General features: G+C 36.7%; 1 protein-coding gene across 7 annotated transcripts in view; it reads right to left on the bottom strand.

Moving 5' to 3' along the window:
- Positions 1-25,130, bottom strand: part of LOC136842602 (unconventional myosin-XVIIIa-like) — a 1,295,621-nt gene that overhangs the window by 305,707 nt on the left and 964,784 nt on the right. For all 7 annotated transcript variants that reach the window (XM_067110180.1, XM_067110181.1, XM_067110182.1 and 4 more), the window contains one exon: positions 18,444-18,572. In XM_067110180.1, coding sequence (XP_066966281.1) covers positions 18,444-18,572 — 129 coding nt within the window. The remainder of the gene's footprint in view (positions 1-18,443; positions 18,573-25,130) is intronic.

Raw genomic sequence — 25,130 nt, 5'->3', positions numbered from 1 at the left:
ACAATTTGAGGGGTTTTCCACAGACTGAAACAGCAAAAGCTAATACATTGACAACGGTATCTGCTTTCGAAGTAGAACAACGGCAATCTGTGAGACCAAAAACTAACACCAGTAAGGCCTAAAGAAAGTACAAACAAAGCCAAGGCGCCAGGTTTTAAGGATGTACACTTTGCAAAAACCAGCCACATATGGACACATTGTAAATCTTATGTAACCAGGAGGAAGATAGAGACGACTCAGAGCTCTGGGTTTGTGTTTCATGTGTTATCCAGTTAACACTTCAGTTCCGACTGTGACAGGCAGGTTGTAATAATGGATTTGCACTGTTAGACATCCTTAGTGCTATAGCCATTCCCGAGGCAGCCAAATAAATCTAAAATTAAGGTGAGGTACAAGTTGAACTCTCTCTTTGACAAATACCGGACATGGAAATAAGACATTCTAGGAAATTCGATCTTACCTACAGCCACAATAACCCTAAAAGGTAAAAAGGTTGTTATTGCAAAGAGGTTGTTAGATACCTGTGCCGAAAGATCGTATTTATAGAGAAATCCTCTTGAGGACTCCACTACTTAGCAAACATATCATTGAGAGGGTACTCAACTACTACACCAGTTAAGGAATATGAAATGGTGAACATCACTGTACTTCATCGGGGTAGATTAATAATTATGGATTGTATAGTGGTAGACGAGCTACCAGAAAATACAAAGAAATTCGGCATTAAGAAGAACTTAAGGTCGTTGTGTAAAACAAAAATCAGCTTAGCTGATAAAGATTTTGATCTACCCATAGAGAAGCAATCATATATTGAATTGTTAATAGGGATTGACAATGTGTACAACATCTTACACCCAGGGTTTAGAAAATTTGAAAATTTAGTATTGCTACCAACAACCGTATTTGGTTACGTGGTAACTGGAACATGTAGTTCTCCTCCCAAAAAAAGAGAATCATGTTTCCATTTTAAAACTGGCAGTGGAAACCGACGACATAATTATGGCTGAAGGGGCTACTCAATTAAAGGATCCAAGGGAAGATCTTGAAAGTTTATGGAGTTTGGATCATTTAGGTATTAACTGCAGTGAAATAACGGAACAGGAACAGAAGGTATTAAAGAACTTTGAGAGTGCTATAACTTATTCTGAAATTGACAGACAGTATGTTGTGGCATTGCCTTGGAAAGGCAATAAAAACAGATTAACTACCAACTTTGGGATGGCTTTAAACAGATTAAAACAAAAGTGTGTCAAGTTTCAGAAAGACACTCAGTATATAGAACACTATCAGAAAATCCTGGAGGATCAAGAGGATAGGAGATTCATAGAGAGAGTGGAATGTTTTAAAACAGAAGACTGTCATTTCTTGGCAAAGCATGGCATTAAGAAGGACAGTGCAACAACCCCTATTAGGATAGTATTTGACTGTTTGGTTAGACAGGGGAAAGGTGGATTGAGCTTGAATGATTGTTTGTGGACGAGACCACATATGACAGCTGGCCCGCTCAAAGTTCTACTGCAGTTTTAGGCAAGGATATACCTGCAGAATTTGTGGAAGTAACAACTAGATTGGGATGAACAACTAGATTGGGATGAACAACTACCAGACCCGTTACAGAACCAATGGGTTGAGTTATCTGAAGACACAGAAAAATGTTTTGATATTTTCTTTCCTAGGAATACTAGTCTAGGAAAGGGGGATTCCTTACACATATTCTGAGATGCCAGTGAGTCAGCATATGGTTGTTTAGCTTATAGAGTAAAGAACAAAAACTCTTATTTAATGATGGCAAAGGCAAGAGTAACGCCTATTAAATAATTTACTGTTCCGAAACTTGAATTGATGGCATTGCTAGCAGCGAGAATGGCTAAATTTATTAAAGAATCCTTTGAGAAGGATGAGTTTGCCGAACTGTTCGTTTGGTCAGACAGTAGAGTCGCCCTAAGTTGGCTAGTATCGAAAAGTGTTCTCCCTGTGTTTGTGAAAAATAGAGTACAGGAAATAAACTCTTTAATTCCAGAGGCAGTCTTGTCCTATGTGCCTACAGATGATAATCCCAGTGACTGTTTGACACGTGGGAAAAGGGCAGAAATGATCTTGGATAGTTCTTTCTGGTGGGAGGGACCCCCTTGGTTAAAAAATTCCTTTTGACCAGTAGATAGGTCATGGGTTGGTGGATCACTTGTGCAGGGTAGGGAAGAGAACATTTTGGTCAATATTGTAGGGGACAACCTGAATGGTAATACTCACTCACTGAATTGGGAGAGATTCAGCAAAGTTAAAAAAGTCTATAGGACCACAGCATGGATCCTACAATTTTTTAATAATTGTAGGAGTTCAATCTGTATGAAGAGGCATGGTGAACTGACCTTGGAAGAACTCCAAGAGGCAAAGAATAAGACCATTGCCGTCATACAGAGAGAATATTTCCAAGAGGAATACAAGAGTTTGATGAAGGAGGTAAGAAAACCAAAACAGGCTCTCGTACACCAGTTGAATCTTTACCTGGACAACGGGGTAATAAGGTGTAAGGGTAGACTAGAACACGCACAGTTACCCGAATCTGTTAAGTTTTCCATACTGTTGCCGAAGAGTTGCTATGTTACTCGGGTAATTATTAAAGAACATCATGATGCTAATGCTCATATGGGTGTAAATGCCACTGTGGTGAGTTTCAGTCAGGAGTTCTGGATCCCACAGATAAGGCAACTAACCGAGAGTATAATACACCATTGTGTTATTTGTAGGAGAACACAGGGTAGGCCATATAGGCCCAATATTGTTCCTCCATTACCTGAGTTCAGGGTGCAATGTAAGCAACCTTTTGATACCACAGGCGTGGACTACACCGGCGCATTGTGGGCTAAGGGAAAAGGACAAAGCCCTGAGAAGGCTTATATCATCTTGTTTGCATGCCCAATAACCAGAGGCATACATGTGGAACTAGTTGATAACCAGTCCTGTGATTCGTTCCTCATGAGTTTTAGAAAATTCTGTAGCAGAAGAGGTTTCCCAGCACTCATGTTGAGTGACTACGCCACCACATTTGTAGCGGCCTCAGAATACCTTAAGACCATGTCGGAGAATCCCAGGGTAAAAGAATATCTGTTAGATATGAAGTGTAACTGGAAGTTCATTCCGGCGAGAGCACCATGGTGTGGTGCTATATGGGAAAGGCTGATAGGACTTCTGAAGTCATGTCTAAAAAAGATCGTAGGCCAAGCCTTGCTCAGTTTTGAGGAACTGACCTGTGTGCTGGTGGAGCTGGAAGGAATTATCAATGACAGACCATTAAGTTACATGCCCAGGGATTTGAATCAGGTGGAAATTTTAACCCCTAACCATTTAATCCTTGGACAAAAGCTCAAGTCCTTCCCAAGAGAAGTAGTAAATTGGGAAGAGATCTCCGGTGACCCTACCTACGGACGAAGAGGATTCACCGAAAAAAGATTCCTATATATATCCAAGTTGTGTGATGACTTGTGGAAGAGATGGGAGAGGGAATATTTAACAATGTTAAGAGAGACCCATCGAGTAGGAATGGAGCATGGCTCTTGGCTCAGGATGGGGGAAGTTGTCCTCATTCATGACGAGGGGCCAAGGAGCAAGTAAAAGTTAGGCCAAGTGACTGAGTTACACATGGGTAGAGAGAAGATCCCAAGAGTGGCTACTCTAAGAATGGCACATAACCAGCTTATGAGACCTGTAATTAAGTTATACTCCCTAGAGCTGTGGCAGGAGATAAGGGAAACTAATCCTCCGACAGATGACATTCAGTCAAGCACCCTCCCAAGCGAAGGACTGGTCAAATAGGTGCAGAGGCCAGAAAGGCATTGATAAGAACAGGGCTACTGTAAATGATGTAGGCATAAGTTTTCTTGCGGGGGAGTATGTCGAAACTTCGGCAAGAGAGATTGTACTTTTCCGCAAGTTGTGGTATAGTTTTATGTATTCTCTTTAAATTTACGTAAAGTGGAAATGCGTATTATGTAGAAGAAGGATATTATGTTTCGTTGTTTGTATTTAGTAGTGAAAAACGTTGTCTTATCTGTTTCGTGTGTTAAATTGTAAATATACTTGTAAATTTGTTTAACTACCAATATTGGCTGTTGAACTTGTTGTACGGTAGTTAGTCGAAGGCTTGGTTTCGGTCAAAGACGGCCGTGAAGTCAGTCGCTTCATAGCTTTAACAGAGTGGTTCGAGCTGGTGGGGGACTCAAGAATGCAGCCATAATTGTCGGTAATACAAATCCATTTAAGTATTCCTGTTCATTTTAAAGTATATTTAGGGAAGCTTTCTTTAGAAGTTATGCATATCGAAATGTAAGGAGAATTTCTTGAGGTGTACTTTAGATGAGGGTAGTGAAATAGAGACAGTGCTTACGCCAGTCTAACTGTACATCGAGCTACGAACAATTGAATACGCCAATAGTAAGTTCATATTGTTAGTTTAGTTAATATACACAATGCAGTGAATTAATATAATCACAATTTAAACTAACAGAGTGAAGTAACCTGGGTGTCGTAGGATAAGACTTAGCCTACGATTTGGGTCAGTACGTTTCAGATCGTTTAGGCTATACGACAACACTGATGATTTGAAATGCTATACTTCTTCTGAATAAGTCGGAATAATTACCTTTCGTATGCAGCAAGTATACGAGCGCTGTTTAGGGTGCTGTATGATATAAATAGAAAAAAATAAAGAAAAATAGCATTCGCTTACATTAACTGAAATAAAACAATGGCGTTGACCTTTACACCTCTAACAATTGCGGGAAATGAGGTATCATTGCTTTTCAGTTGAATTCTACTTCTGGTGACCACTCCTGACTTGCTGCAAATAGAGGGCTATAGTGTCAAAACTTGAGGTAAAACAAAATGGATTGTCCTTTTGTATTCCCACTCTCAATAGACGTAGATCTAACAAATGAGCTATGGACTGGTTCATTATGTGGATGAATTACATTGAACTATTTGTAAAGTAAAAACAACACGAATATCAAGAAAATGGAAATACTCCAAGTAGCAACTTAGTCCCAACAACTGCTGTGGAAGCTGGGATAAAACCTCCCCATTAATAATAATAATAATAATAATAATTAAATCGTTGAGAATGATAATGCAATCAAGGGGGCGATGAAAAATCCTGCTCGCCATCATTGATATCGCTGAAACAGAGGATGGGTACTAATACCCAAGGCCAAGAGAGACAAGGTCTAACCAATTGGGTGGAGTCGCCTCCCCCTTGGGGTAACTACATAAGTGATGACGTATCTTACAGGTAGCCTACCTGCTCATTACGGCAGTTCACCTGATGGCACAATAAGGAGGTGGACAAAGTTCTGCCTACATGGGGGATTTGGGGGGAAGTGAGCAGACCTTCTCTTTCTCTTGGCCTTGCTAGTATCAATTAGTGAATATGCCGTCGGCAAGTGGGCAGAGTCACAGTGAAGAGATGTTTTCCCCATATGAAAACTTCTCTTCACTGTGGGTGGAGCCTCATGACGTCATAGGTTAACGTCACTATTGTGTTCAAAACCCGTACCTGCGATTTTGATGGCTTTGGCATAGGAAACACACTTTTACTCTGGTAAATACCAGAACTATTGAACTTGGGTACTAAACAGTACTTGCAAAAATTACGTAGGGTTACAAAATATACACTTGCCAACTTTCACCTTTATCCAGTGCTTTGATAAAAAGATGTTACCGAAAAACTGTTTCAACATCTCTGAATTCCTTAGTAGGTCTACGGCAGATAGACAACTCGTCAAATGACAGTAGGCCTAAAACAACAGGGTCTTCAATTCAGTGTATTAACATCTTTTTTACGTATTCATGGTAGCTTTGCTGATGCTACTCAGCCATTTGCCAGGCTATGTTGCTCATCGATACTTTCGCCTCATGCTATGTTTCAACTCATCTGTCCTAAAAGATTAACATTCACTGACATTTGATTATGGCAACACTGTGGGATGTACTTCCTGCAGACAGAGGAAGAAAGAGAGAAATGGTAGAGGAAGGACACGAGACCATAGCAAACGAATGGTTATGAGAGAGAAGAGAGAAACAAACGAATGCACAGAGAGAGAGAGAGAGAGAGAGAGAGAGAGAGAGTAATAAACCAGTAGAGGTTGAGGGAGAAAAATCGACGACCCCATTCTCTTACAGCATCGCATTATTGGACTAGGCCTAGACTTTCTTCAAACTGTTGAAAAACTGACGAAATTCAGTTCTTTTAATGTAAAAATTCTAACATTCAATAATATACCAAACCCATTCCTAAGTTAATGCTCACCGAAAATTAAGTATGATTTTCGGCTGGGTTAAGCTTTTCCTTATCACTCACTATCTAGCCTTGATTACTGTTACCCAGTTTGAGGTAAAATCGGCACACAATAAAAGAACACATCTCTAAATGCGCCTCTAATTTAGATTTTTAAAAAATTTCCCTTATTTGGATTAACAAACACTTTTCAATGATGTTGAGCTCTTTCTGTATTTACTGACAGAAAAGGAGGATCATTCCTGTACGTAGGCCTATGCTGATCTTCCCTCGCACCAGCCTCGCCCATTCATAATGTCTATCAAGTGTCAACAAACTAACAGGCCAATATTCGAAGTCAAAGCCCGACAATGGTTGTCAAGTTTTCTGGGTTAGCAGCCAATAAATTGCTGCGTGTGAGAAAAGGCAGAAAAGTATGTAAAAAACCGTTATAAATACGTTGGCATCTTTCAGCGTCCTTGGGAAAGCAGTTTGAATGCTTAGCTTCATTAGGCTCACAAGGGATAAACACATTGATCATACATAATTTTTCATTTTAAATCAATCTGTTTGCAATAATCTCTACGTCGATAAATTCATGGTTTCCATGAAATACAGCCTGGTTTTGTTAATGTTCACCTGCCAGAATTTTAAAGAAGAAGCTACTGTATGGCACTAACCTTCGCCCCAACCTCCCAGCGTACTATACTGTAGGTCTCACCCGTATTATTCTCATGACGGGATTTCTACTTAATTTCATACAAGAAGCAATGTAAGGAAAATCAGCATCGAGATCAGCGCGAAAGAAATGCAGTACCAAGTACTGTATGCAAAATTCGGACGAAAGAAATTTTGAGAGTTCTCAGATAACCAGTCGTGTATTTTTTTTACAATTTTAATCACGACCTAATAACTTTTATCAATAAAGAAAAATTATGAAGAAAATGACGTAACTTTGAAACTTTTAAAGCACATACATTAATTACTATTGTGATATAATAATTAGAGTAACAACTTATATCAGTTAATTTATCCTTGCTTTAGTCCTATTTGCATATAGGCTAAGCCTATACCAAGCCTATCATTATTATTATTAAAGTAGTTTAACAAGGCCTCTGAGGTGACTTTCAAAAGATTAGAGTAAAATATCACAATAGACACCAGGTCAAGCACTGGGACCCAACAGGTCATTCAGTATGATGATGAACGAATTAAAATGAAATTAAAAACTGTACATAGGCACATGCTCTCATACTGGAACACATACATACAATAAATACATTTATTCATGCTTCCTTACATACACACTAAAAAGATATATTAAAATTCTGAATAAACTAAGTAATACTTAAATTTTTTTTTTTTTAATTTGACAAATGCTATAAGGGTTTTCGTGCTCTCAATACTTACTTTTTATATTTTATTAATTAAATCACATTCCCACCTGAACATCAAAATCGCAACGACTGAAAATGTAAAAGATTCTGACAAAATTTCCTTCATTGTTTTATTTCCAAAAGTTGCAGTCGCTGATAGTCATACTTTGGACACTCACATAACACATGTTTGACCGTTATCACCACCTTGCACTCTGAGCACTTAGGAGCCGAGCCACTTGGGTTGCTCATTTTTGTTTCCATGTGTCAGACGAGTATGGCCTACCATGTGTCAGACGTGTATGGCCTATTCCGAGACGCGTTAGAATTACTTGTGCGTGTCTCTCTCTCTGATATGATGAACTCCATTTTTTAACATTAGGATTTATTTGTTTCAGTTTATTATTTTCAGGTTCTTCGTTCTGTGTATATTGCCATTTATTTATGATACCCACTTTTATGTGTGTTACGTAATAAGTAACAGGGATATTCTCATTTGATCTTGTCATGTGGGTTGCTTCTTTTGCTGCTTTGTCTGCCTCTTCATTTCCTTTGATCCCTACATAGGCAGAGATCCAACATATTTCTACATTTTTTTCCATTACTATATAAGTTATGGAGTAATAATTTAATTTGTAGTACTACATTATTTTTTTATTTGTAACTCTCAATAGCTTCAATGGCGCTTCTCGAGTCACTAAAAATCACAAAATTGTCGAATGAAGTTTCTTTAATTATTTTTACTGCTGATGCAAATCCACACAATTCTGCTGTGAATACTGAAGTAGTATTGGGTAGAGAAAACTGATAAATTTTGTCTTGGGACACTGCAGCATATACCACTCCATGTTCTGATTTAGATCCATCTGTATATACTGCGAAATGTGGACCTTTTCGGCTTGTATGCTCTATTGTATGTTGTCTATGGTGTTCTGGTGTATATGAGTAACTTTTTGATAAATATTTCAGGGATGTACAAATTCTCATTTCATTCATTGTCCTAGGAGGAGGTGATTTTACTATTAAGATTACAGTCCGTTAGTCCGAAGGCCCGATAGTCCGAAGGTCCGATTGTCCAGGTTACAATTTTGCCGTATTAGCTAGGGAGGGTGGGGGCTTTACAGTCCGTCGGACTATCGGGCCTTCTGACTTTCGGACTATCGGACCTTCGGACTTCGGGCCTGCTGACTTTCGGACCTTCGGACTTCGGGCCTTCGGACTATAGGGCGGTCACCACTATTAAAGGCACCTGTATATTTATATTCAGCCACTCAAACAATCTTCTAGCTCTAACTGAGAAAGGTGGTGGATGGTTATTTGTAAATACATCTCTTAATTCAATTAATTTTTTTGTTGGAGAATCACTTGTCTGAATTCTTAGAGCACTTTTCATTGTTACTAGCTCCCTATGGAGAGACCGAGGTAGTTCACCACATTCAACTTGTAACGATGATTTTGGTGATGATCTAAAGGCTTCTGAGCATATTCTAAAGCCTTCATTGTGAACAGGGTCTAACATTTTCAGTGCTGCATCTGATGCTGAGCCACATACTTCACTTCCATACTCAATGATAGAACTGTTGCTTTATACAATACAGTAAGGGTATGTCTATTGGCTCCCCAAGTAGTGTTCGATAGTTTTCTAATTAGATTTAATGCTCTTTTACATTTAGATTTTATGTATGTTATGTGGGCTTTCCAGTTCAAGTGAGTATCAAATACTAATCCCAAAAATTTTGCTGTTTGGCCAATTGGTATACTATGGTTTCTGATTTTTAAATCTATTTCTTCACCCTTTTTCCACTTTTTATTTTTATAAAACATGATTGCTTGAGTTTTATCTATGGAAAATTTAAAGCCTACAGATGAGGCCCATTCATCTATTTTTACTATGCTTTTATTAATGATTCGTTCTGCATGTTTTATTCGAGATGCTGAATAATATATGGCAAAATCATCCATATACAGGTTACTTTTAATGCCAATAGGTAGATTATTACTGATATCATTAATTGCTAAAGTAAACAGTGTGCCACTAAGGATGCTTCCCTGTGGAACACCATTTTCAAGTGGAAACGTTCTTGACAGAACATCATCACTTCTCACCTGAAAACTGCAATTTGCCAAAAGTTTTGGATAACCCTAGGTAAATATCCACGGATGTTGTTTTGTAAAGTTTTTAATATAGCATACCTCCATGTAGTATCGTATGCTTTTTCAATGTCAAAAAAGACAGCTACAGTAATTTGTTTTCATTCAAAACCTCTACGTATATGGTCTTCCAAGCTACAGAGAGAATCTAGTGTAGATCTATTACATTGTGACCAGAAATGAGTGGGAGTCAAAATTTTATTTTCTCAAATGTGCCATGTTAGTTGAGCATTTACCATTTTCTCTAACAATTTGCATAAGCAGCTTTTTAAAGAAATTGGTCCGTAATTATTTACATTACTGGGATCCTTTCCAGGTTTGGGGATAGGAATAATTATAGCTTTATGCTATTCATCTGGAAATAAATTTCAAAGCCATAAGTGATTATAAAACTCTAATAAGTATGACTTTTCCAAAGGTGCCAAGTGGCAGATCATCTCAAAACAAATATTGTCAACTTCAAGAGCAGATTTATTGCTGTTCAAGACAGCATACTCCACTCTCCCATATTAAATTTTATATTATAATATATATCTTCTATTGTTTCAAAATTTATTGTTATTAACCCTCTCGCGCTTACGGGGTTCCCCGCTACCCGGTACGCAACTTATGCCGTGGAGGGAAAAGTGGGGCTCGCACGGAAAAGTTTCTTTGTAAAAATCTATACATCCAAACTATAACTGATATACGCTTCTGGTTTGTTTTATGATGTCAGCAAATGACTGAATTTTTTCCTAAAGCAATCAGGAAATCTTTGTAAATCTTAGAAATAATAAAAGAGACGTGATGAGCATGAAATTTTTAAGCAAAATCCTACATATTTTTTTGAAATAATCATGAAAAATATAATGATTAGGTTTGGGGAGTTTATTTTATACGTACATTGTGTGGAAATGTTTGAACTTTCACGTGGAAGCAATCAATTTGCTATAAATGTGTTTGCTAATTAGCTGTTGCCGATTAAAAAATGCATTAAAAAATGCTAAATTTTTACAGAGTGCAATTTTCAGATTTTCCAACCTATTTATGTTGACGTTTCGTATCGTACCTAAGTAAGGAATAAAGATAGAAAAAATTAAGGTGGCATTAGAAAGCTGAATAAATTTCCTATAAAGCACACAAAATGTATTGTTACAGTAAAATTAAGCAATTGTTGTTAGATTACAGACAATTTTTTTTCTAAGAAAATATAAGGCAAGGATTATTATACAAAAACGTTGATATTTTTACATTTTGCTGTTCTGCACGATAAAGTACAAAGAATGGCCATTCAAATGATATATAATACATGCACACTGAAGTTATTTACAGATGCACAAACAGGCGTACAAAAAATTATCTACGCATGCATAAATTCTGGCCGAACTACGGCGTTCAACATGTATATATATGCTGACATTTTTTCATAATTACTCGGTAATAAATAATGCCAGAAAAAAAAGAGAAAACTGCGTTTTCTTGTAGGTCCAAGATCTCCCCACGCAATGGTGCAGTCCTTGTGTTCTTTGGGTGACTTTTTTTTTGTGAATTTCCCCCAAATATAACTTACGGACGATGCAGAAATCGAGTCATCAGAACACTTACAGCAAAAAACTTATTGACGCAGTTTCGCGTCATCAGGTCACCAGAGGGTTAATTCTATATTATTTTTCTTTGTGCGGATGTGTTCATCTAAATTTTTATCACTACTTACATTTGCTAAATTTTCTCCTGTTACATTACTTACTTACTTCTTGTGGATCAAGTGTTCTTTTCCCTTCTTTTAATATGGAATGTGTAGGTGGTTCAACAAGGGTACCATTTATTTTCCTGAATTTTTCCCATACTCTTTTATGGGAGTACAATTAGAGAGATCTGATATGTATTTCCTATATGAAATGATGATTCTTCCTTGAATTACTTCCTTTTTAAATTTTGCAGATGTTTTGTTGTATAGAGGTTTTAATGTATCAATTTCTAGTAATAATAGTAATTTTTTGTAAAGTTCCTTCTAATATCGGTAATGTTTTATTTATTTCACCGAACTTTCTAATCAAATTATCTAATCGTCTCCCTATTGAGTGTTTTATATTTATTAATTCTGTTAACTTATCGGACCAATATGGAACTTTATGTATTGTTGGATGGGGTTTTGAGTTTGGTACTGCGTTATCAGCAGGATTTTTAATTTAATAAACAAGAAATTTAATAGTTTCATTATGTTCTTTTCAATATTCAAATGGTGGGATATTTCTAGTGTGCATTTCATATCGCTCCCAATCTGTTTTTATAATTTTTATAGTGAGGGACATGTTTTGCAGAATTATTTTGTAATAAGGAAATTAATATTGGGAAATGATCACTGGTGTGCAAGTCATCAACTGTATTCCAATCTAATCTGTCAACCATACTTGTTGTACATAGAGTTAAGTCTACTGAGGAAAATGTTCCAAGTGCTTTCGAAAAATATGAGCTAATTTCTTCATCATTTATACAGCACAGGTCATTTGAATCCATGAACTCTTCTATTTTACTCCCTGTTCTATTTGAGTTTGTACAATTACAGTCCAATATTGGGTTACGAGCATTAAAATCATCTACTGTTAATGTAGGTTCCTTGGTATTGTTAAGTGAATCTTTAAGTTTATCAATGTCGTAATTTTTATTAGGTTAGTTGCATAAATTATAAATTATGTAATTATCGTTTTTTATTCGTATTTTAATACCTGATATTTGCAAGTCAGTAAAGTTTACAAGTACTCTGTCATAACATACTTTATTATGTACATATACAGCAGTGCCTAAATTTCCTTCCTCTTCTCTAGGTGTACAGTAGATACTAAGGTATATTTACCTACTGTTGATATTGTTTTGTTGACATGCTGTAAACATATCATTGGTTCATATTCCCTTAGTAATCGCTGTATTTCTCCCAAATGTAATCTGGTCTGTAGACCATTTACATTACTTTGTATAATATAATTTTTGAAAATATTACATCAGTGTATTCAAGTGTAATTTTCTTTTTGTGGATCATCAATTTGCATTATCTCTTAAAATTTTATCTACAACATTTATTTGTTTTTCTTTATACGACATCAGGTGTCCAATGCACATACAGCCCTTTTCGTGAGTGTCTAAACTAGTAGTTTCTTTATTTCTGTATCTTATAAAATTTTGTATAGTGTTTGTTAAACTGTCTTTTGTTTTTGTTGCACAGTTCAGTGAAATATTCATTACATCCACACGTGTTTTCATGTGTCGTTTTTTCGTTTACTCTTGCTGCAGCAATTATTGGTGATGGAGTAATCTCTTCTCCCATCACATAATCATTCTTGTCAATGGTTTGTTCCTCTACTATTTCTTTGATGTTCTGGATATCTGTTTCCACTGGTTTTATTAGCATTTTAGAAGAAAGAGGTATGTTCTTATCATTTTTTGGTTAACGTTCTTTCTTCTTCTTTAGTTTATTGGATGTATCTCTAACAATAGTCGGTTTTTTGTTGGTCATGGGTGGAGTTCTCTCTAAAGGCCTCTTTTTTTTCTTTAGCCTCTAATTCATCATAACTTTCTTCTAATATTTCTGTGGTGCTTGTATTATCGTCTAGTGTTTCCATTTCTCTTAATATCTCAAATGAATTTGAACAAATGTTTGTATACATTTCTTGGTTCTTTGCTATATTAGTTTCTTCTTGCAAAGTATTTATTTTTCTTTGAGGTTTATCTATCAGGGTTTTGTTACTATTATCTATTTCCATTTTTGTTTCCTAGCAGGCTCATGCATTCCTCTAACATTTAATTCTAATGTGGCTTCTTTTATAGGCATTCCCGTTCTTTCTTACAGTAATTTTAACTCTGTATTGTATATATAATACATACACTCCTTAGATCTTGCAGGGTGATTCTATCCACAGTTCACGCATTTCGGTTCACCACACCTCCACTGTGTGGTATGTTTGTTAAATCCACAATACGCACATATAGATGTATTACAGCAATTTTTCCTTGTATGTCCATACATACTGTACTACAGTTTTGGCACTGTATTGGTTTTGGAACATACGGTCTCAGCTCTCTGGTTTGGCCCATGGTTTTAATTTTTAAGGGTAATTCACGGCCTTCGAATTTTATCTTTGCTATTCTCAGTGTTTTTCCATTGCTCCGTCTACTGGCTATGTCGTATATTTCGCAATCTTGTACATTGTTGTAGCTTTTTTTAAGGGAGTCCAGCAATATGTTCTTTTCTATTGGTTCTTCATCATTATCAGGGAGTACTATGGTACCCTGTACACTGTTCATATTTTTTTTTTATTTGTACTTATATATTATCAATATTTTTTATGTATAGTTAAGTAATTTTGATTGATTTTTTGTTGTGGTTTCTATCAGCCACATCTCAGCTTTTATTTGTCTGAATGACATTTCAGTAGTTGAACGTCGATTCAACAGGGAGTTTTCTAATTTCAATGCTGATAATTTCTTCTCCGTTTCTAAGGTCACGAATCTTGACCAACTTCCACTTCCAAAGAGGGAGTGGAAGTGAGTCAAAGTTGGGTCAAGATATTTGCTTTGTACTGGAGCATAGGGTTCCAGTGTAATTACATTACGAATTTTATTTAATTTTTCCAGAGAAAAGTTGTCAGAGGAAGTTTCAGTGGTTGTCAATTGTACCGAGTCTTTATTTCTACTTGTCATAAAGATCTGAGGTAAAAAAAAAAAAATTAAACCTGAAAACTTCACAAAACTGAAAACTTCACAAAGATATCAGCCTTTCATGAAGTTTGTTCTTCCACCAATGGCACAAGTGAGAGCCGACTCCCAAATGTCGGCGTCCCTACCCTACCCTACCCTATAGGGGATGGCACAACATGATTAGAGTGGACCAAGTGTCAGCCAGACCCGCTTGCTAGGACCGAAGGTATTACGAGAATACTATCATCCCCACCCTAATCACATTATGGGCAAACCAACTAAAATTCCTGAGAGTCCTATCCCCATAACCAGACGCCCCTGGAATCTGTGGTCCAGCCCTAAAGAAGAGTTCCACCTTTGAGTTATCAATCTGATAACTCTCAGGTCCGAACATTATCGGACAGTTGATGGTCCTACCACAGTTCTCACTATTTAGCTTCGGATATAAACCCAATCCCAGCTATGATATCGTTTCCTATTTAACAGGTCTAATAAATTTGAGCAGAAGTGGAAAATTCGACAAAAATTAATCCAAACAAATATATAATCATATATGAGACTCTTGGACTCAAACCCGGGAACAAATTCCCGGGGTTCAAGAGCCCCCCCTCACCACGTCAAGGTGGTCCCACATCATGGGGGACCAAGCCTACCAATAAACTACGAAACTGTAAGTGGGAAAAATTTGTGAGACGAGGCTTTAGGATTCTGATGGCAGCTGATGCTGTTCACCTAAAAAAAAATTGCTATTTGTCCGCAATTTTGCATGAATTTACTATAACAGGCATTTCAATGATTATAAACTATGTTGATGTCTGCCCAGGAATAACCCGGAAAACATCCAACCTGCCTAATGGAGCAGTCAAACAGCTCACTACGTTGAATACTGGAAGGAGTTTTGGTTCCACAAGTGGTGGTGGTGCGACCCAAGCCAGAGCCTGTCTGTGTGGTGGGCAATCCTCCAATCCATAATGCCAAGAGTCAAGAGGTTTTGAAGAATGTCCAGATTTCCTCAGGACCGAAAATCCAGCAAAACCTACTGACTGAACCAAACTGAAAATCTCATAGGCTACGTGATTCAGAAGTGGAATGGTAGTCAAATCAAAACTCGAGAAACTTTGATAGGGCATGCAAATCCAATATGGGGATCACTTAGGTCTAACGTCATGAAATTAATATGTGCTAAAAACTTTAAAGTCCTATGACAGGAACGCTGGGCACAGTAATTTACATGAATGGTTTATAAGGGAAAGATGAACGCGAGGGAAACTAACTGACATGCATTTGTAAACATTGTTTTTCCCAAAAAGAATATTTATTTTAATTCTGTTTGTCTTTATTCACTGAATATCATAGACATCAAGATTTTTCCTGAAGGTTTGCTGGAAAAATCAAGTTCTTGTTATTAGAGTTTTTGTTAACACTTTTTAACATTTTGAGAATAAAGAGTCTTAAAAATTTTTCTTGAAGGACTGTATTTCCAGTCTCCCTGATTTCCAGTGGGAGCTTATTGTACAGTCCCGGGGCTGAAAATTTAAAGGCTCTAAAACTAATATTCGAAGTACATCTTGATCCAAATAACTTGAAACCATCTATAGCTATATCTTGCGCTGACCCCATCCATTGGCTGAATTATACACAACAAGCCTTTCAGATATTTTGGGCACCAAGTACCAATTTCCTGATGCATCACTACACTCATTTTAAACATTACTGTAATTTCAATAGGGAGCCAGTGGAACTCAAACAACACAAGGGTAATCATCTCCCATGGGTCAACACCCTTCATTGACCTTGCAGTTCTATTTAATGAATTCTGCAGCGTCCTACGTTGCAGCCTACGTCGATTATGATAGTCCCTTCTATTTATGATAATCAAGAGTTTTATTAAATAACATTCTTATCTTCTTGACATCGGGGACTGACTTGTAAAACGAGTTCTGTCAATTAACTCATCAACCACATCATAAACGTTATAAATCATTCATTTTGGATTCCATCCTCGTTGTGTCAGCACCCTCCACAAATCTACAACACTACCATTTGAAGCAGACCCCTATTAATACCTGGAGTACCTACAGTACAGTATGAGGGCATTACCAGCCTCTGTTTTCTTCTCCATGATTGTTCCTGATGTCTGTGTGGACTTCTGACCAACAAATTCTTTCTCTCGACTTTATCCGCATAAATTTTCCTTTCTATATTAGGAGCTAGCTGTCGTCATCATTTAAATTTCTAATATTTCTACCTTCTCCATGATATTCTTCTTCACCTAAGAGTCTACGACCCACGGAAGATTCATCGTGTCATCGTGTATCGTGTCGCCTCGCGCTCTCTCAAGCTGAGCAATTCTTTATCCGGCTCGGCGGTGGCGGTCACAGCATCCCGCTCAAAAATCACATCATCTTTAGCATCTCGATTTCCTCCTGCATGATAAGCAGTTGATTTTGCACATCACTATTTTCAGTGAGTAATGAATGGGCCCTGTTATAACAAATAGCCTAGGGCAGAGTTACTTCAATCTCCTGATGTTATCAGGACTGAAACCGTCCCTGAAAACATAGTCGCTATACCAAGAATCGCATTCACATACTATCTTATCTTTTCTTTTATCCGATTGGCAACTGGAAAACAAATCGTTCCTTTCTACAAACCACAGTAGCCGACATTATCACAACAGTCGTACTGTCTCGTAACTGGTTTTTTTATTTATAACAAAAACAATTTCAGAGAAAGAAGAAATGAGAGACCTAGTTTGCTCAGTGTGCTCAAGCACATCCGCCCACTGCCGCAGCTAGACTTATAAAAGCTCATTGAAATCTGAAGGCTTCAACGACTTTATCATGCCTATGATATTACGTTACAAGCGCACAGCAAAATGACATCAGTGAATCAATAATGCAAGTGATGCATGTACAATTACCACACAGCAACAATTATAATTATTACAAAAACCTACGGCGTTATTCATTTTACGAACAACCTTATACTGTGATCAACAGGCACAGGCCGTGGAGCCAGCAGGAATCATCCCCAAGATTTCGACTGCCTGCATTTTGCTGGCTTTACAAACACCTTTTTCTCTTCTCTCGAAAGAACCGCTATGCAAACGCTGCAAGTTGATAACTACTTAAGAAATATGCACACACACGATTAAGAAAGCAATGTAAAACGAACGAACGGAGAGGAAAAGTGACCAGTAAAATGACACGCAGAATGAAACGTAAACAAGACGAATTACAATAATGAAATGAGTGAATAAGAATTCCTTCACAAAGCTTCAGGGAAATAAAATGAAGAACAAAACTGTGACAAACGAAGAGAACTGGAAATGAATACTTTACTGTACCATTCACTGAATCCACGGACAATATTTATTCAAATGATGAAATACAGCATAAGAAAAGGGGCAAACATCACAGGACTTGGCAAAAGTCAGGGAACAAATAAAAAAGGTGAATCTTGCGATAATGAATCTTTGCAACTTCTACTTACGCTTGCATTATAGGTGTTAACAACGAGCTTTTAAACATAATTATATAATCTACTGTCAATATTCATTCCACAGTGTTTCATTAAATGTACAGAGAGGAAACTGCAATAATAAACATGCAAATATATGTAACAGTCACATTTTTCATAATTCAAAATGAAGTAACTTGTGTTTGCCACGCACAGAGCATACAAGAAATGATGAAGGTTAAGCTCCCCATTATAAAAGTATGTCACTAATACAATTAAGCATAAGCTAAACACACACATAGATATTTACAAGAATCCACTGCTGTCTATATTAATTCAACGGACTTCGTATTGACAAGAGGGATGAAAATCCCTGGACCACCTAAATAGGTCGTGGTGTGTAGCTTACTCAGCAGCAACTTAATGAAGATCACAGTGATGAGACCCATGCCATGCATGTTTTCGCACACGGAAGTGCATGAAATAAAGACAGTTCAAGACAAGCCATTCATTACCTTTCTCTTTTCGAGTCTCTTCCTGGCCAAGTAGCCGCGGCAGTGTGCTTGGAAGTGAGTGATCTGATCGGCGAGGACCAAATCTCTCTGTTCTTCCAGTCGACTGATGGCGCCCGTGCGGAAGAAGATCTGAAATAATTAGACGAATGATTGTTATATACTGCATTTATTAACACAAGAGTTTCTACACAAATCAATCAATACCTTGTTGCGCTTGCTGTTAACAGTCTACTTATCAAAATCAGTTGCACATTATAAAACGACTCAAAAATCACTCTCCATTGATAACTTTTAATTATAAGCGCCTAGTTTCAAGTAATCACTACATCTTGAAGGCGGAGAAAACCCAACAAATGACAGAACAGGAGTAAAGCAAAATTCAAACTGCCTATGAAAGTGACATCCTCTTAAAATTAAAACTGAAACCGTCATCGAATAAACTAATTTGCGCAACGAAGTTTATATTAAGACGTTCAAACTGGAAATAGAAACAGCGCCATTTCGGTTACTCAATTTGTCATCGACAGAATAAATCACGGAAAAAATATATTACAGAATTATTTTTGGCTCAAAAAACCTGAACTTTGACACTTGAACCACACTCGAACCAGTTAGAAAACAAATAATAAATATATAAATGAATTAACTAATTCATGAAGAGACATAAAAAGGGCTAAAATTTCTTGGTGAGCTTACAATGAAGGAGGAGGGCATCACAACAGCAACGATACTGCGCTTGTCTTCCTTCGCTACTTAATATCATCATCATCACCACCATCAGAGAGAGAGACGTTGGTTCGGGCAAGAGGGTCCACAGAAATACAGACGAGACACACATCTTAATCACGCTGTCATAAACCTTGAACAGTACCAATCCCTGTGGCTATGACAACTGTGACAGGATTTGCAGCTAGGTAAATACATGACTGCTACTCAAAACCATTAATAGAGTCTCGTTTCCCTTTCATCCTGAACCAGCGTCAAGTCACTCAGTTTGTTCCTTCAACGGAGAAAATATCCCTACATGGCGTTTTATCTATTACATGAAACTGAAAGACCTAATCCTTTCAAGACTTCCTTTCATCTTTTTTACCCATGGACTTGTGTCGCTTTCAAGCTTTCAATCATCGAATTTCGACAGAGAAAGGAATGTTTTTCTTCATCAATTTATAACAAAATAACTTTCGACATAGAACAAATTACTCAGTTTACCACAGACGACAAATGACTACACCTTCACTGACATTTTTTCAGGTATGACTTTTGCTGCATCTGACGACACATCCGTCTCCTAACCACGTCATTATTCCCGTTAAACTGGGAGACCCCATTCATTTCCATCTGTCTGAGCGCCTCATGTATTTACGACTATTATATTAAATGGAGACGAAGATACATCAACGTGGAAACTTATTTGAAAATGTTACACAGTAACCAACCCAACTAATTAACACCAACAAAAATTGAATTGCGAAACAAACCCCGCTCTTATCCTAAAACACAATGAAGTACATCACAAATTAGCAATAACTGCAAAGCTACTGCAAATTTTAAAAAGTCGACAACAGCTTTATAAAATGATTCTAATTTATCTAGCTCACAAACTTCGTCACATGAGAATGACTAAGACTCCCACCACGAATTTACTTAGCTTTTGCGTAGTCCAGATTAATGTCCTCTGGAGAAAGCGACACGGATCAAAACAATACTGTATTGTTAGGCGTCTAAACAATTACCTGGGTGTCAATTCTGACCAAATAATGGGGCAACATCCACACGTCAAGTACTAATACTTTTTTTTTTTTTTTTTTGCACTGCCTACAATCTCGATATGTAAATCGAAATAAGAGGTCCTAGCATTAAAACGCCAAATCTTCAAACACCTCATCACATATCACATATAGTATTTTCCTTCTTGATTGACAACCTCAGTTTCAAATTCAAATTTGATACATACCTATGGTCATTTTTGAGACACTTTTAACACGATTCCGTCAAAAACAAAACAACGGCCTAGATATCAACAAATTCTTTCAGCTACAGAAACTGGACTTTTTCCCATTTTACACACTTTAGTCATTCACGTCAACAACACCCAGTCCGGAAGAGTAAAAAGCCTTTTAACAGGGCCCCGTGCAAACCACCCTGCCAACTTCGTGGCTTGTGAACTGTGACTAGCGTTCAGAATAAGACGGGAGGTAAGTTGAAGACTTAGGAGTTATGCGCCTGAGAGAGAGAGAGAGAGAGAGAGAGAGAGAGAGAGAGAGAGAGAGAGAGAGAGAGAGAGAATGTAAAAATGTAAACAGCGCACAATAAAACTTCCCTTGAAGTTAATGGCCTTTATTAATCAGCTCCGCTGAAGAAAACAAGAACAACTAGGCGTACCAGAACTGCCTTTTAAAGGATGAAAAGTTTACGCCAGAGAAAACCAAGGACTACTGATTTCCACACAGGAATTATGGGAAGAAGTGGCTAACGGGTGCTACAAGTCACCTGAATGTCTCTTTCTCTCTCCCCTATAGTGCCTATAGAAGGAAGAAACTAACTGGAACAGGAGACAACAAAGGAGGAAACCCAAATACGAGAGGGAAGACAAAGTCTTCATATCTGGCACACAGAAAATGAGAGGAAAAACTTGACCGAATTTTGCAACCAAAACTAAACGATATCTCATCGTTAGTCTGTACAGCTGGGAGAATTCTGGTAAAGGAATCTATGATACTAAAATTCGAGTGGATCTTTCTTGTTTGTGCCTCTCTTCAGTCCTCCACATTAAAAAAAAAATCTTAAAAATGCTCTATCAACCCAAGATTGCATTCACTTCAGCAGCATCCCTTTTCTGAGATCTGATGGTAACTAACTTTCCCCCTCGTAGTTCGCATTCTCCACCCTAATTGTATTTCTTGACTACTTTTTCGCTCTCTTGACTACCAAATTCATCATCCTTCATACAAGCATGTGTCATACAAATGCACCTCAGATAATCTTCTTTTTTCCTCATCCCACCACTTGCTGTTTTTATTTACTCTTCCTAACCTCCCACGCCTACATAATTTTTCATCAAGTCCTTATAAATCATGGGATTTTCAACATTCAAAGATCATGTGTGTGTATATATATGTATGTGTGTGTATATATATATAATATATATATATATATATATATATATATATATATATATATATATATATATATATATATATATATATATATATATAAATGAAGTTACAAATGTCCTTTAATGTCCAATTCGCTATGCCTCGGAAATAATATATATTTTCATATATGTTACCCGAAGGGGAATTTTTTAGTTGATAATAAATTCGTCGTCTCATGGGCTCGAAACACGGAAGACAAGAACTCAGGACTACAGTGACGTGCCTTAAACCACACGGCCATCAAGGGAGGTGTAAATGGATATCGACTTCCACTTACAAATCACTGTCGAACTCAGGTATTTGTAATTAGAATCGATATCAACCCACCTCTACGATGTTAACCGTGTAGTGCATTTGTAGCACGCATCCATTTTATGAATGAATTTTATCACATCACCGTGATTCATGTATAAGCATTAAGCTACAAATGTTCTTTAATATCAACTTATACCTCCCTTGATGGCTGTGTGGTTTAAGGCGCGTCACTGTAGTCTTGAGTTCTTGTCTTCCTTGGTTTGAGCCCACGAGACGACGAACTTATTATCAACTAAAAAATCCCCCTTTAGGTAACATATATGAAAACATATTATTTCCGAGGTAAAGCGAATTGGATATTAAACAACATTTGTAGCATATATATATATATATATATATATATATATATATATATATATATATATATATATATATATATATATATATATATTACTGTATATATATATTGCAAGAGCGAGAAGGAAATAATAATAAGTCATCAGTACCTACAGCTTATGCATACCGAACAATCTTCTTTAGGATACAAAGTGAAAGACAGGAACGTCAAAAAGTAAAAGGGAATATATACATACAATAAAAAAAGCAACAGCTAAAAAGTATAATAAACAAGAGAACAGTCCGACACAAAGGGCTCCTAAAAACAGGGTAGGTAAAAAAGTATTTACGTAATTCTGAATGGTTGAAAAGCAGCCCTCACAGTCCAGCTATCCAGTACATTTAAACCCTTCCAAATACTAATAATGAAAACTGCGTTTAGTTTTATCAGACTTGATTTCCTATTTATTTTTACAATATCTACGAAATAGTACCTCCCTAGAATTCCTCAAGTCAGTGGAATGATTATAATTAATCATATGCAAAAAGAGAGCGTTGGCCACATTTCCCAAACGAACACAATACTTGTGTTAATTAAGTACAGCAGACATTATTTTACTACTTTGACAGATGTATATTTCTTATTACAGTCTTTACGTGGAATGTCATAAATACAGCCAACGTTATCAAATGGTGAGTTCTTTATTAAAATGGATTTGATAGCTGATGAATTTGTAGAAACAACACTGACAATGAATTTTTGAAAAATCCTCTGTAAAGAGAAAAATCTGTCAATAAATGGTAAAACCAATAAATTATCGTGTTTAAAATCTTTGCATTATCAGCTGCACAAAGTTTTTTGGCTTTTTTTAAAGGTTCGTTAACAAAATTTTGGGATGTTTCAAAGAAACAGCATTTTGTCTTTGAAGATACCAACATTTAACATTTGTAAGTGCATAGTATACGGCGTTTCTTCTGCAGAATGTTATTCCAAGGTTTCCAGTCGGCTTTTCAATGCATTTGGAAAACCTGAAAAAAGACGAAGGCTGACAAATCAAATTCACTTGTGTTGATGAACAAGGATGACTGTTTTAGTAAGATGTCTGCTGGGTCATGTGATCGAGAAACATATTCTGTTCTGAATTTCACCCACTGAAAAGGTAATACTAATTTCAACAAACTGAAAATAGGGTTCCAAGGAAAAAGATGAGTTAAGAAATTTGTGTTGTTTGAGCATCTTCGCCTTCTCCATACGGTTTGATTGAAAGTACCAGTTAACGATCTGCTTGATTTTTTAGCCGCTAAACTGCATAATTATAAATTTTCTCTGCCAGCTAATACTCCTTAAGAATTAATCAACCTGTGTATACGAAACTGGAAATTTACCTTTGATGGAAATTTTTATTAATTAATAAGTCTCCTCAACACGTACAAGTAAATTAGTGACAGGGACTGGACATCAAAATTATGGAGGAGACTATTAATACTACTGTAAAAAAGACTTTTTTCCAATTTTCAATAACTTTAGCAGACCACTTTTCTACACTTGGCCGTGCGGGACACGGCCTTTATTTTTAATGATGTTTCTTTTAGGCAAGTAAAAGGAATGGCAGTCCTTCTACCTATCGTCCTTCATTTCATAAATGTCACGTTTGCCCTTTTTAAGTCTGATTTTAATCCTGATTCATTTTATTATTACCCAACATACAAATATTAATTTCACAATAGAAAAAGAAAACTTAATACTTTACCTTTTTTTGTGAATACAAATTTTAAGAGAGAATTCTGGATTTCATACCAGTCGTTTTAAGAAAAATACGTTCACAGGTCAAGGCATTAGTTTTTATAATTCCTGTTGTTTTTATTTTAATTAAACTCTACATCCACTCCTCTCTGCAAGGCTTTTTTCTTGACATCATCTTGGAACGCCTTCCAAGAAGAAATTAATTTCCTTGTACAATTACAAAAAAAAAAAAAAAGCTTCCTAGTCAACTATGATCACGTAAGAAGTTTCTTCGCTGAAAATAACATGGTTCTCCATTAGCATATAACGTCCCTAACTGATTTTCTATGCTAAGTTTCCTTTCGTCTCCAACCAGTTTTGAAGCAAGTTAATTAGCCTATTAAAGAACTGCCAGCAGTCAATATTAACTAATCCCCCAAAAAAAACCCTCAAACAAAAGGATCTTATAAAAACTACCACTCCCTCGTTACACAAACACCCATACAACCTCTACACAACTATTTATCGCCTGATTGATAGTTTGTTTTATGTTTTGGTCTGCACCTCAACTTTTCCTTTTCCTTTTTCAGGAAGGATGATGATTACGAACTCTTAGAAGACCGAATAAAGGTTAGGGTCGGTAATCTTAGATGAAAATCATTACATAGAAAAAATGGAAGTTATTTCAAATAATTGTATGAAGTTTGAAAAATTGATATTCCCGATCTTTATAATATAAAAAATAAAATTGAAGACAAGATTAACGGGTATTTGAGAGCTCTTAAACAGGAAAAGGTGATCAGTGAAAATATTTATCAGGAGTTATTTTCTTTGGGGTCCTCATATGTTATTTTATATGGCCTCCCTACAATACATAGGGATGGAGCCCCCGTAAAACCTACTCTAACATCACGTAACACCCTACCTATAAACTGGCGATGTTTTTAGTTCCTCTGTTGGAGCTTTTGGCTAAAACTGGCTACTCCTTACTGAATTCTACCAATTTAAGGAAGAGATTTTGTGCCACGATTCAAATCTACTCGTGGTAAGTCTTGATGTAGAATGGCTCTTCACCAATGTCCCTGTGGAGGAGACTATACAGTACAGACTATATTCGGCAAATTATTTTGTTTTTAATGGCTCGTTATACGTTTGTTAATTTATTTATGGTCTCCTTGGAGGAGAGAATTATGGGTGATTGCTCTTAAAGCTTCT

This window comes from Macrobrachium rosenbergii, chromosome 10 (genome assembly GCF_040412425.1).
Source record: "Macrobrachium rosenbergii isolate ZJJX-2024 chromosome 10, ASM4041242v1, whole genome shotgun sequence".
Lineage (NCBI taxonomy): Eukaryota > Metazoa > Arthropoda > Malacostraca > Decapoda > Palaemonidae > Macrobrachium > Macrobrachium rosenbergii.
The sequence above is the reverse complement of the archived record's forward strand: the minus strand, read 5'-3'. Positions and strand labels throughout refer to the sequence as shown.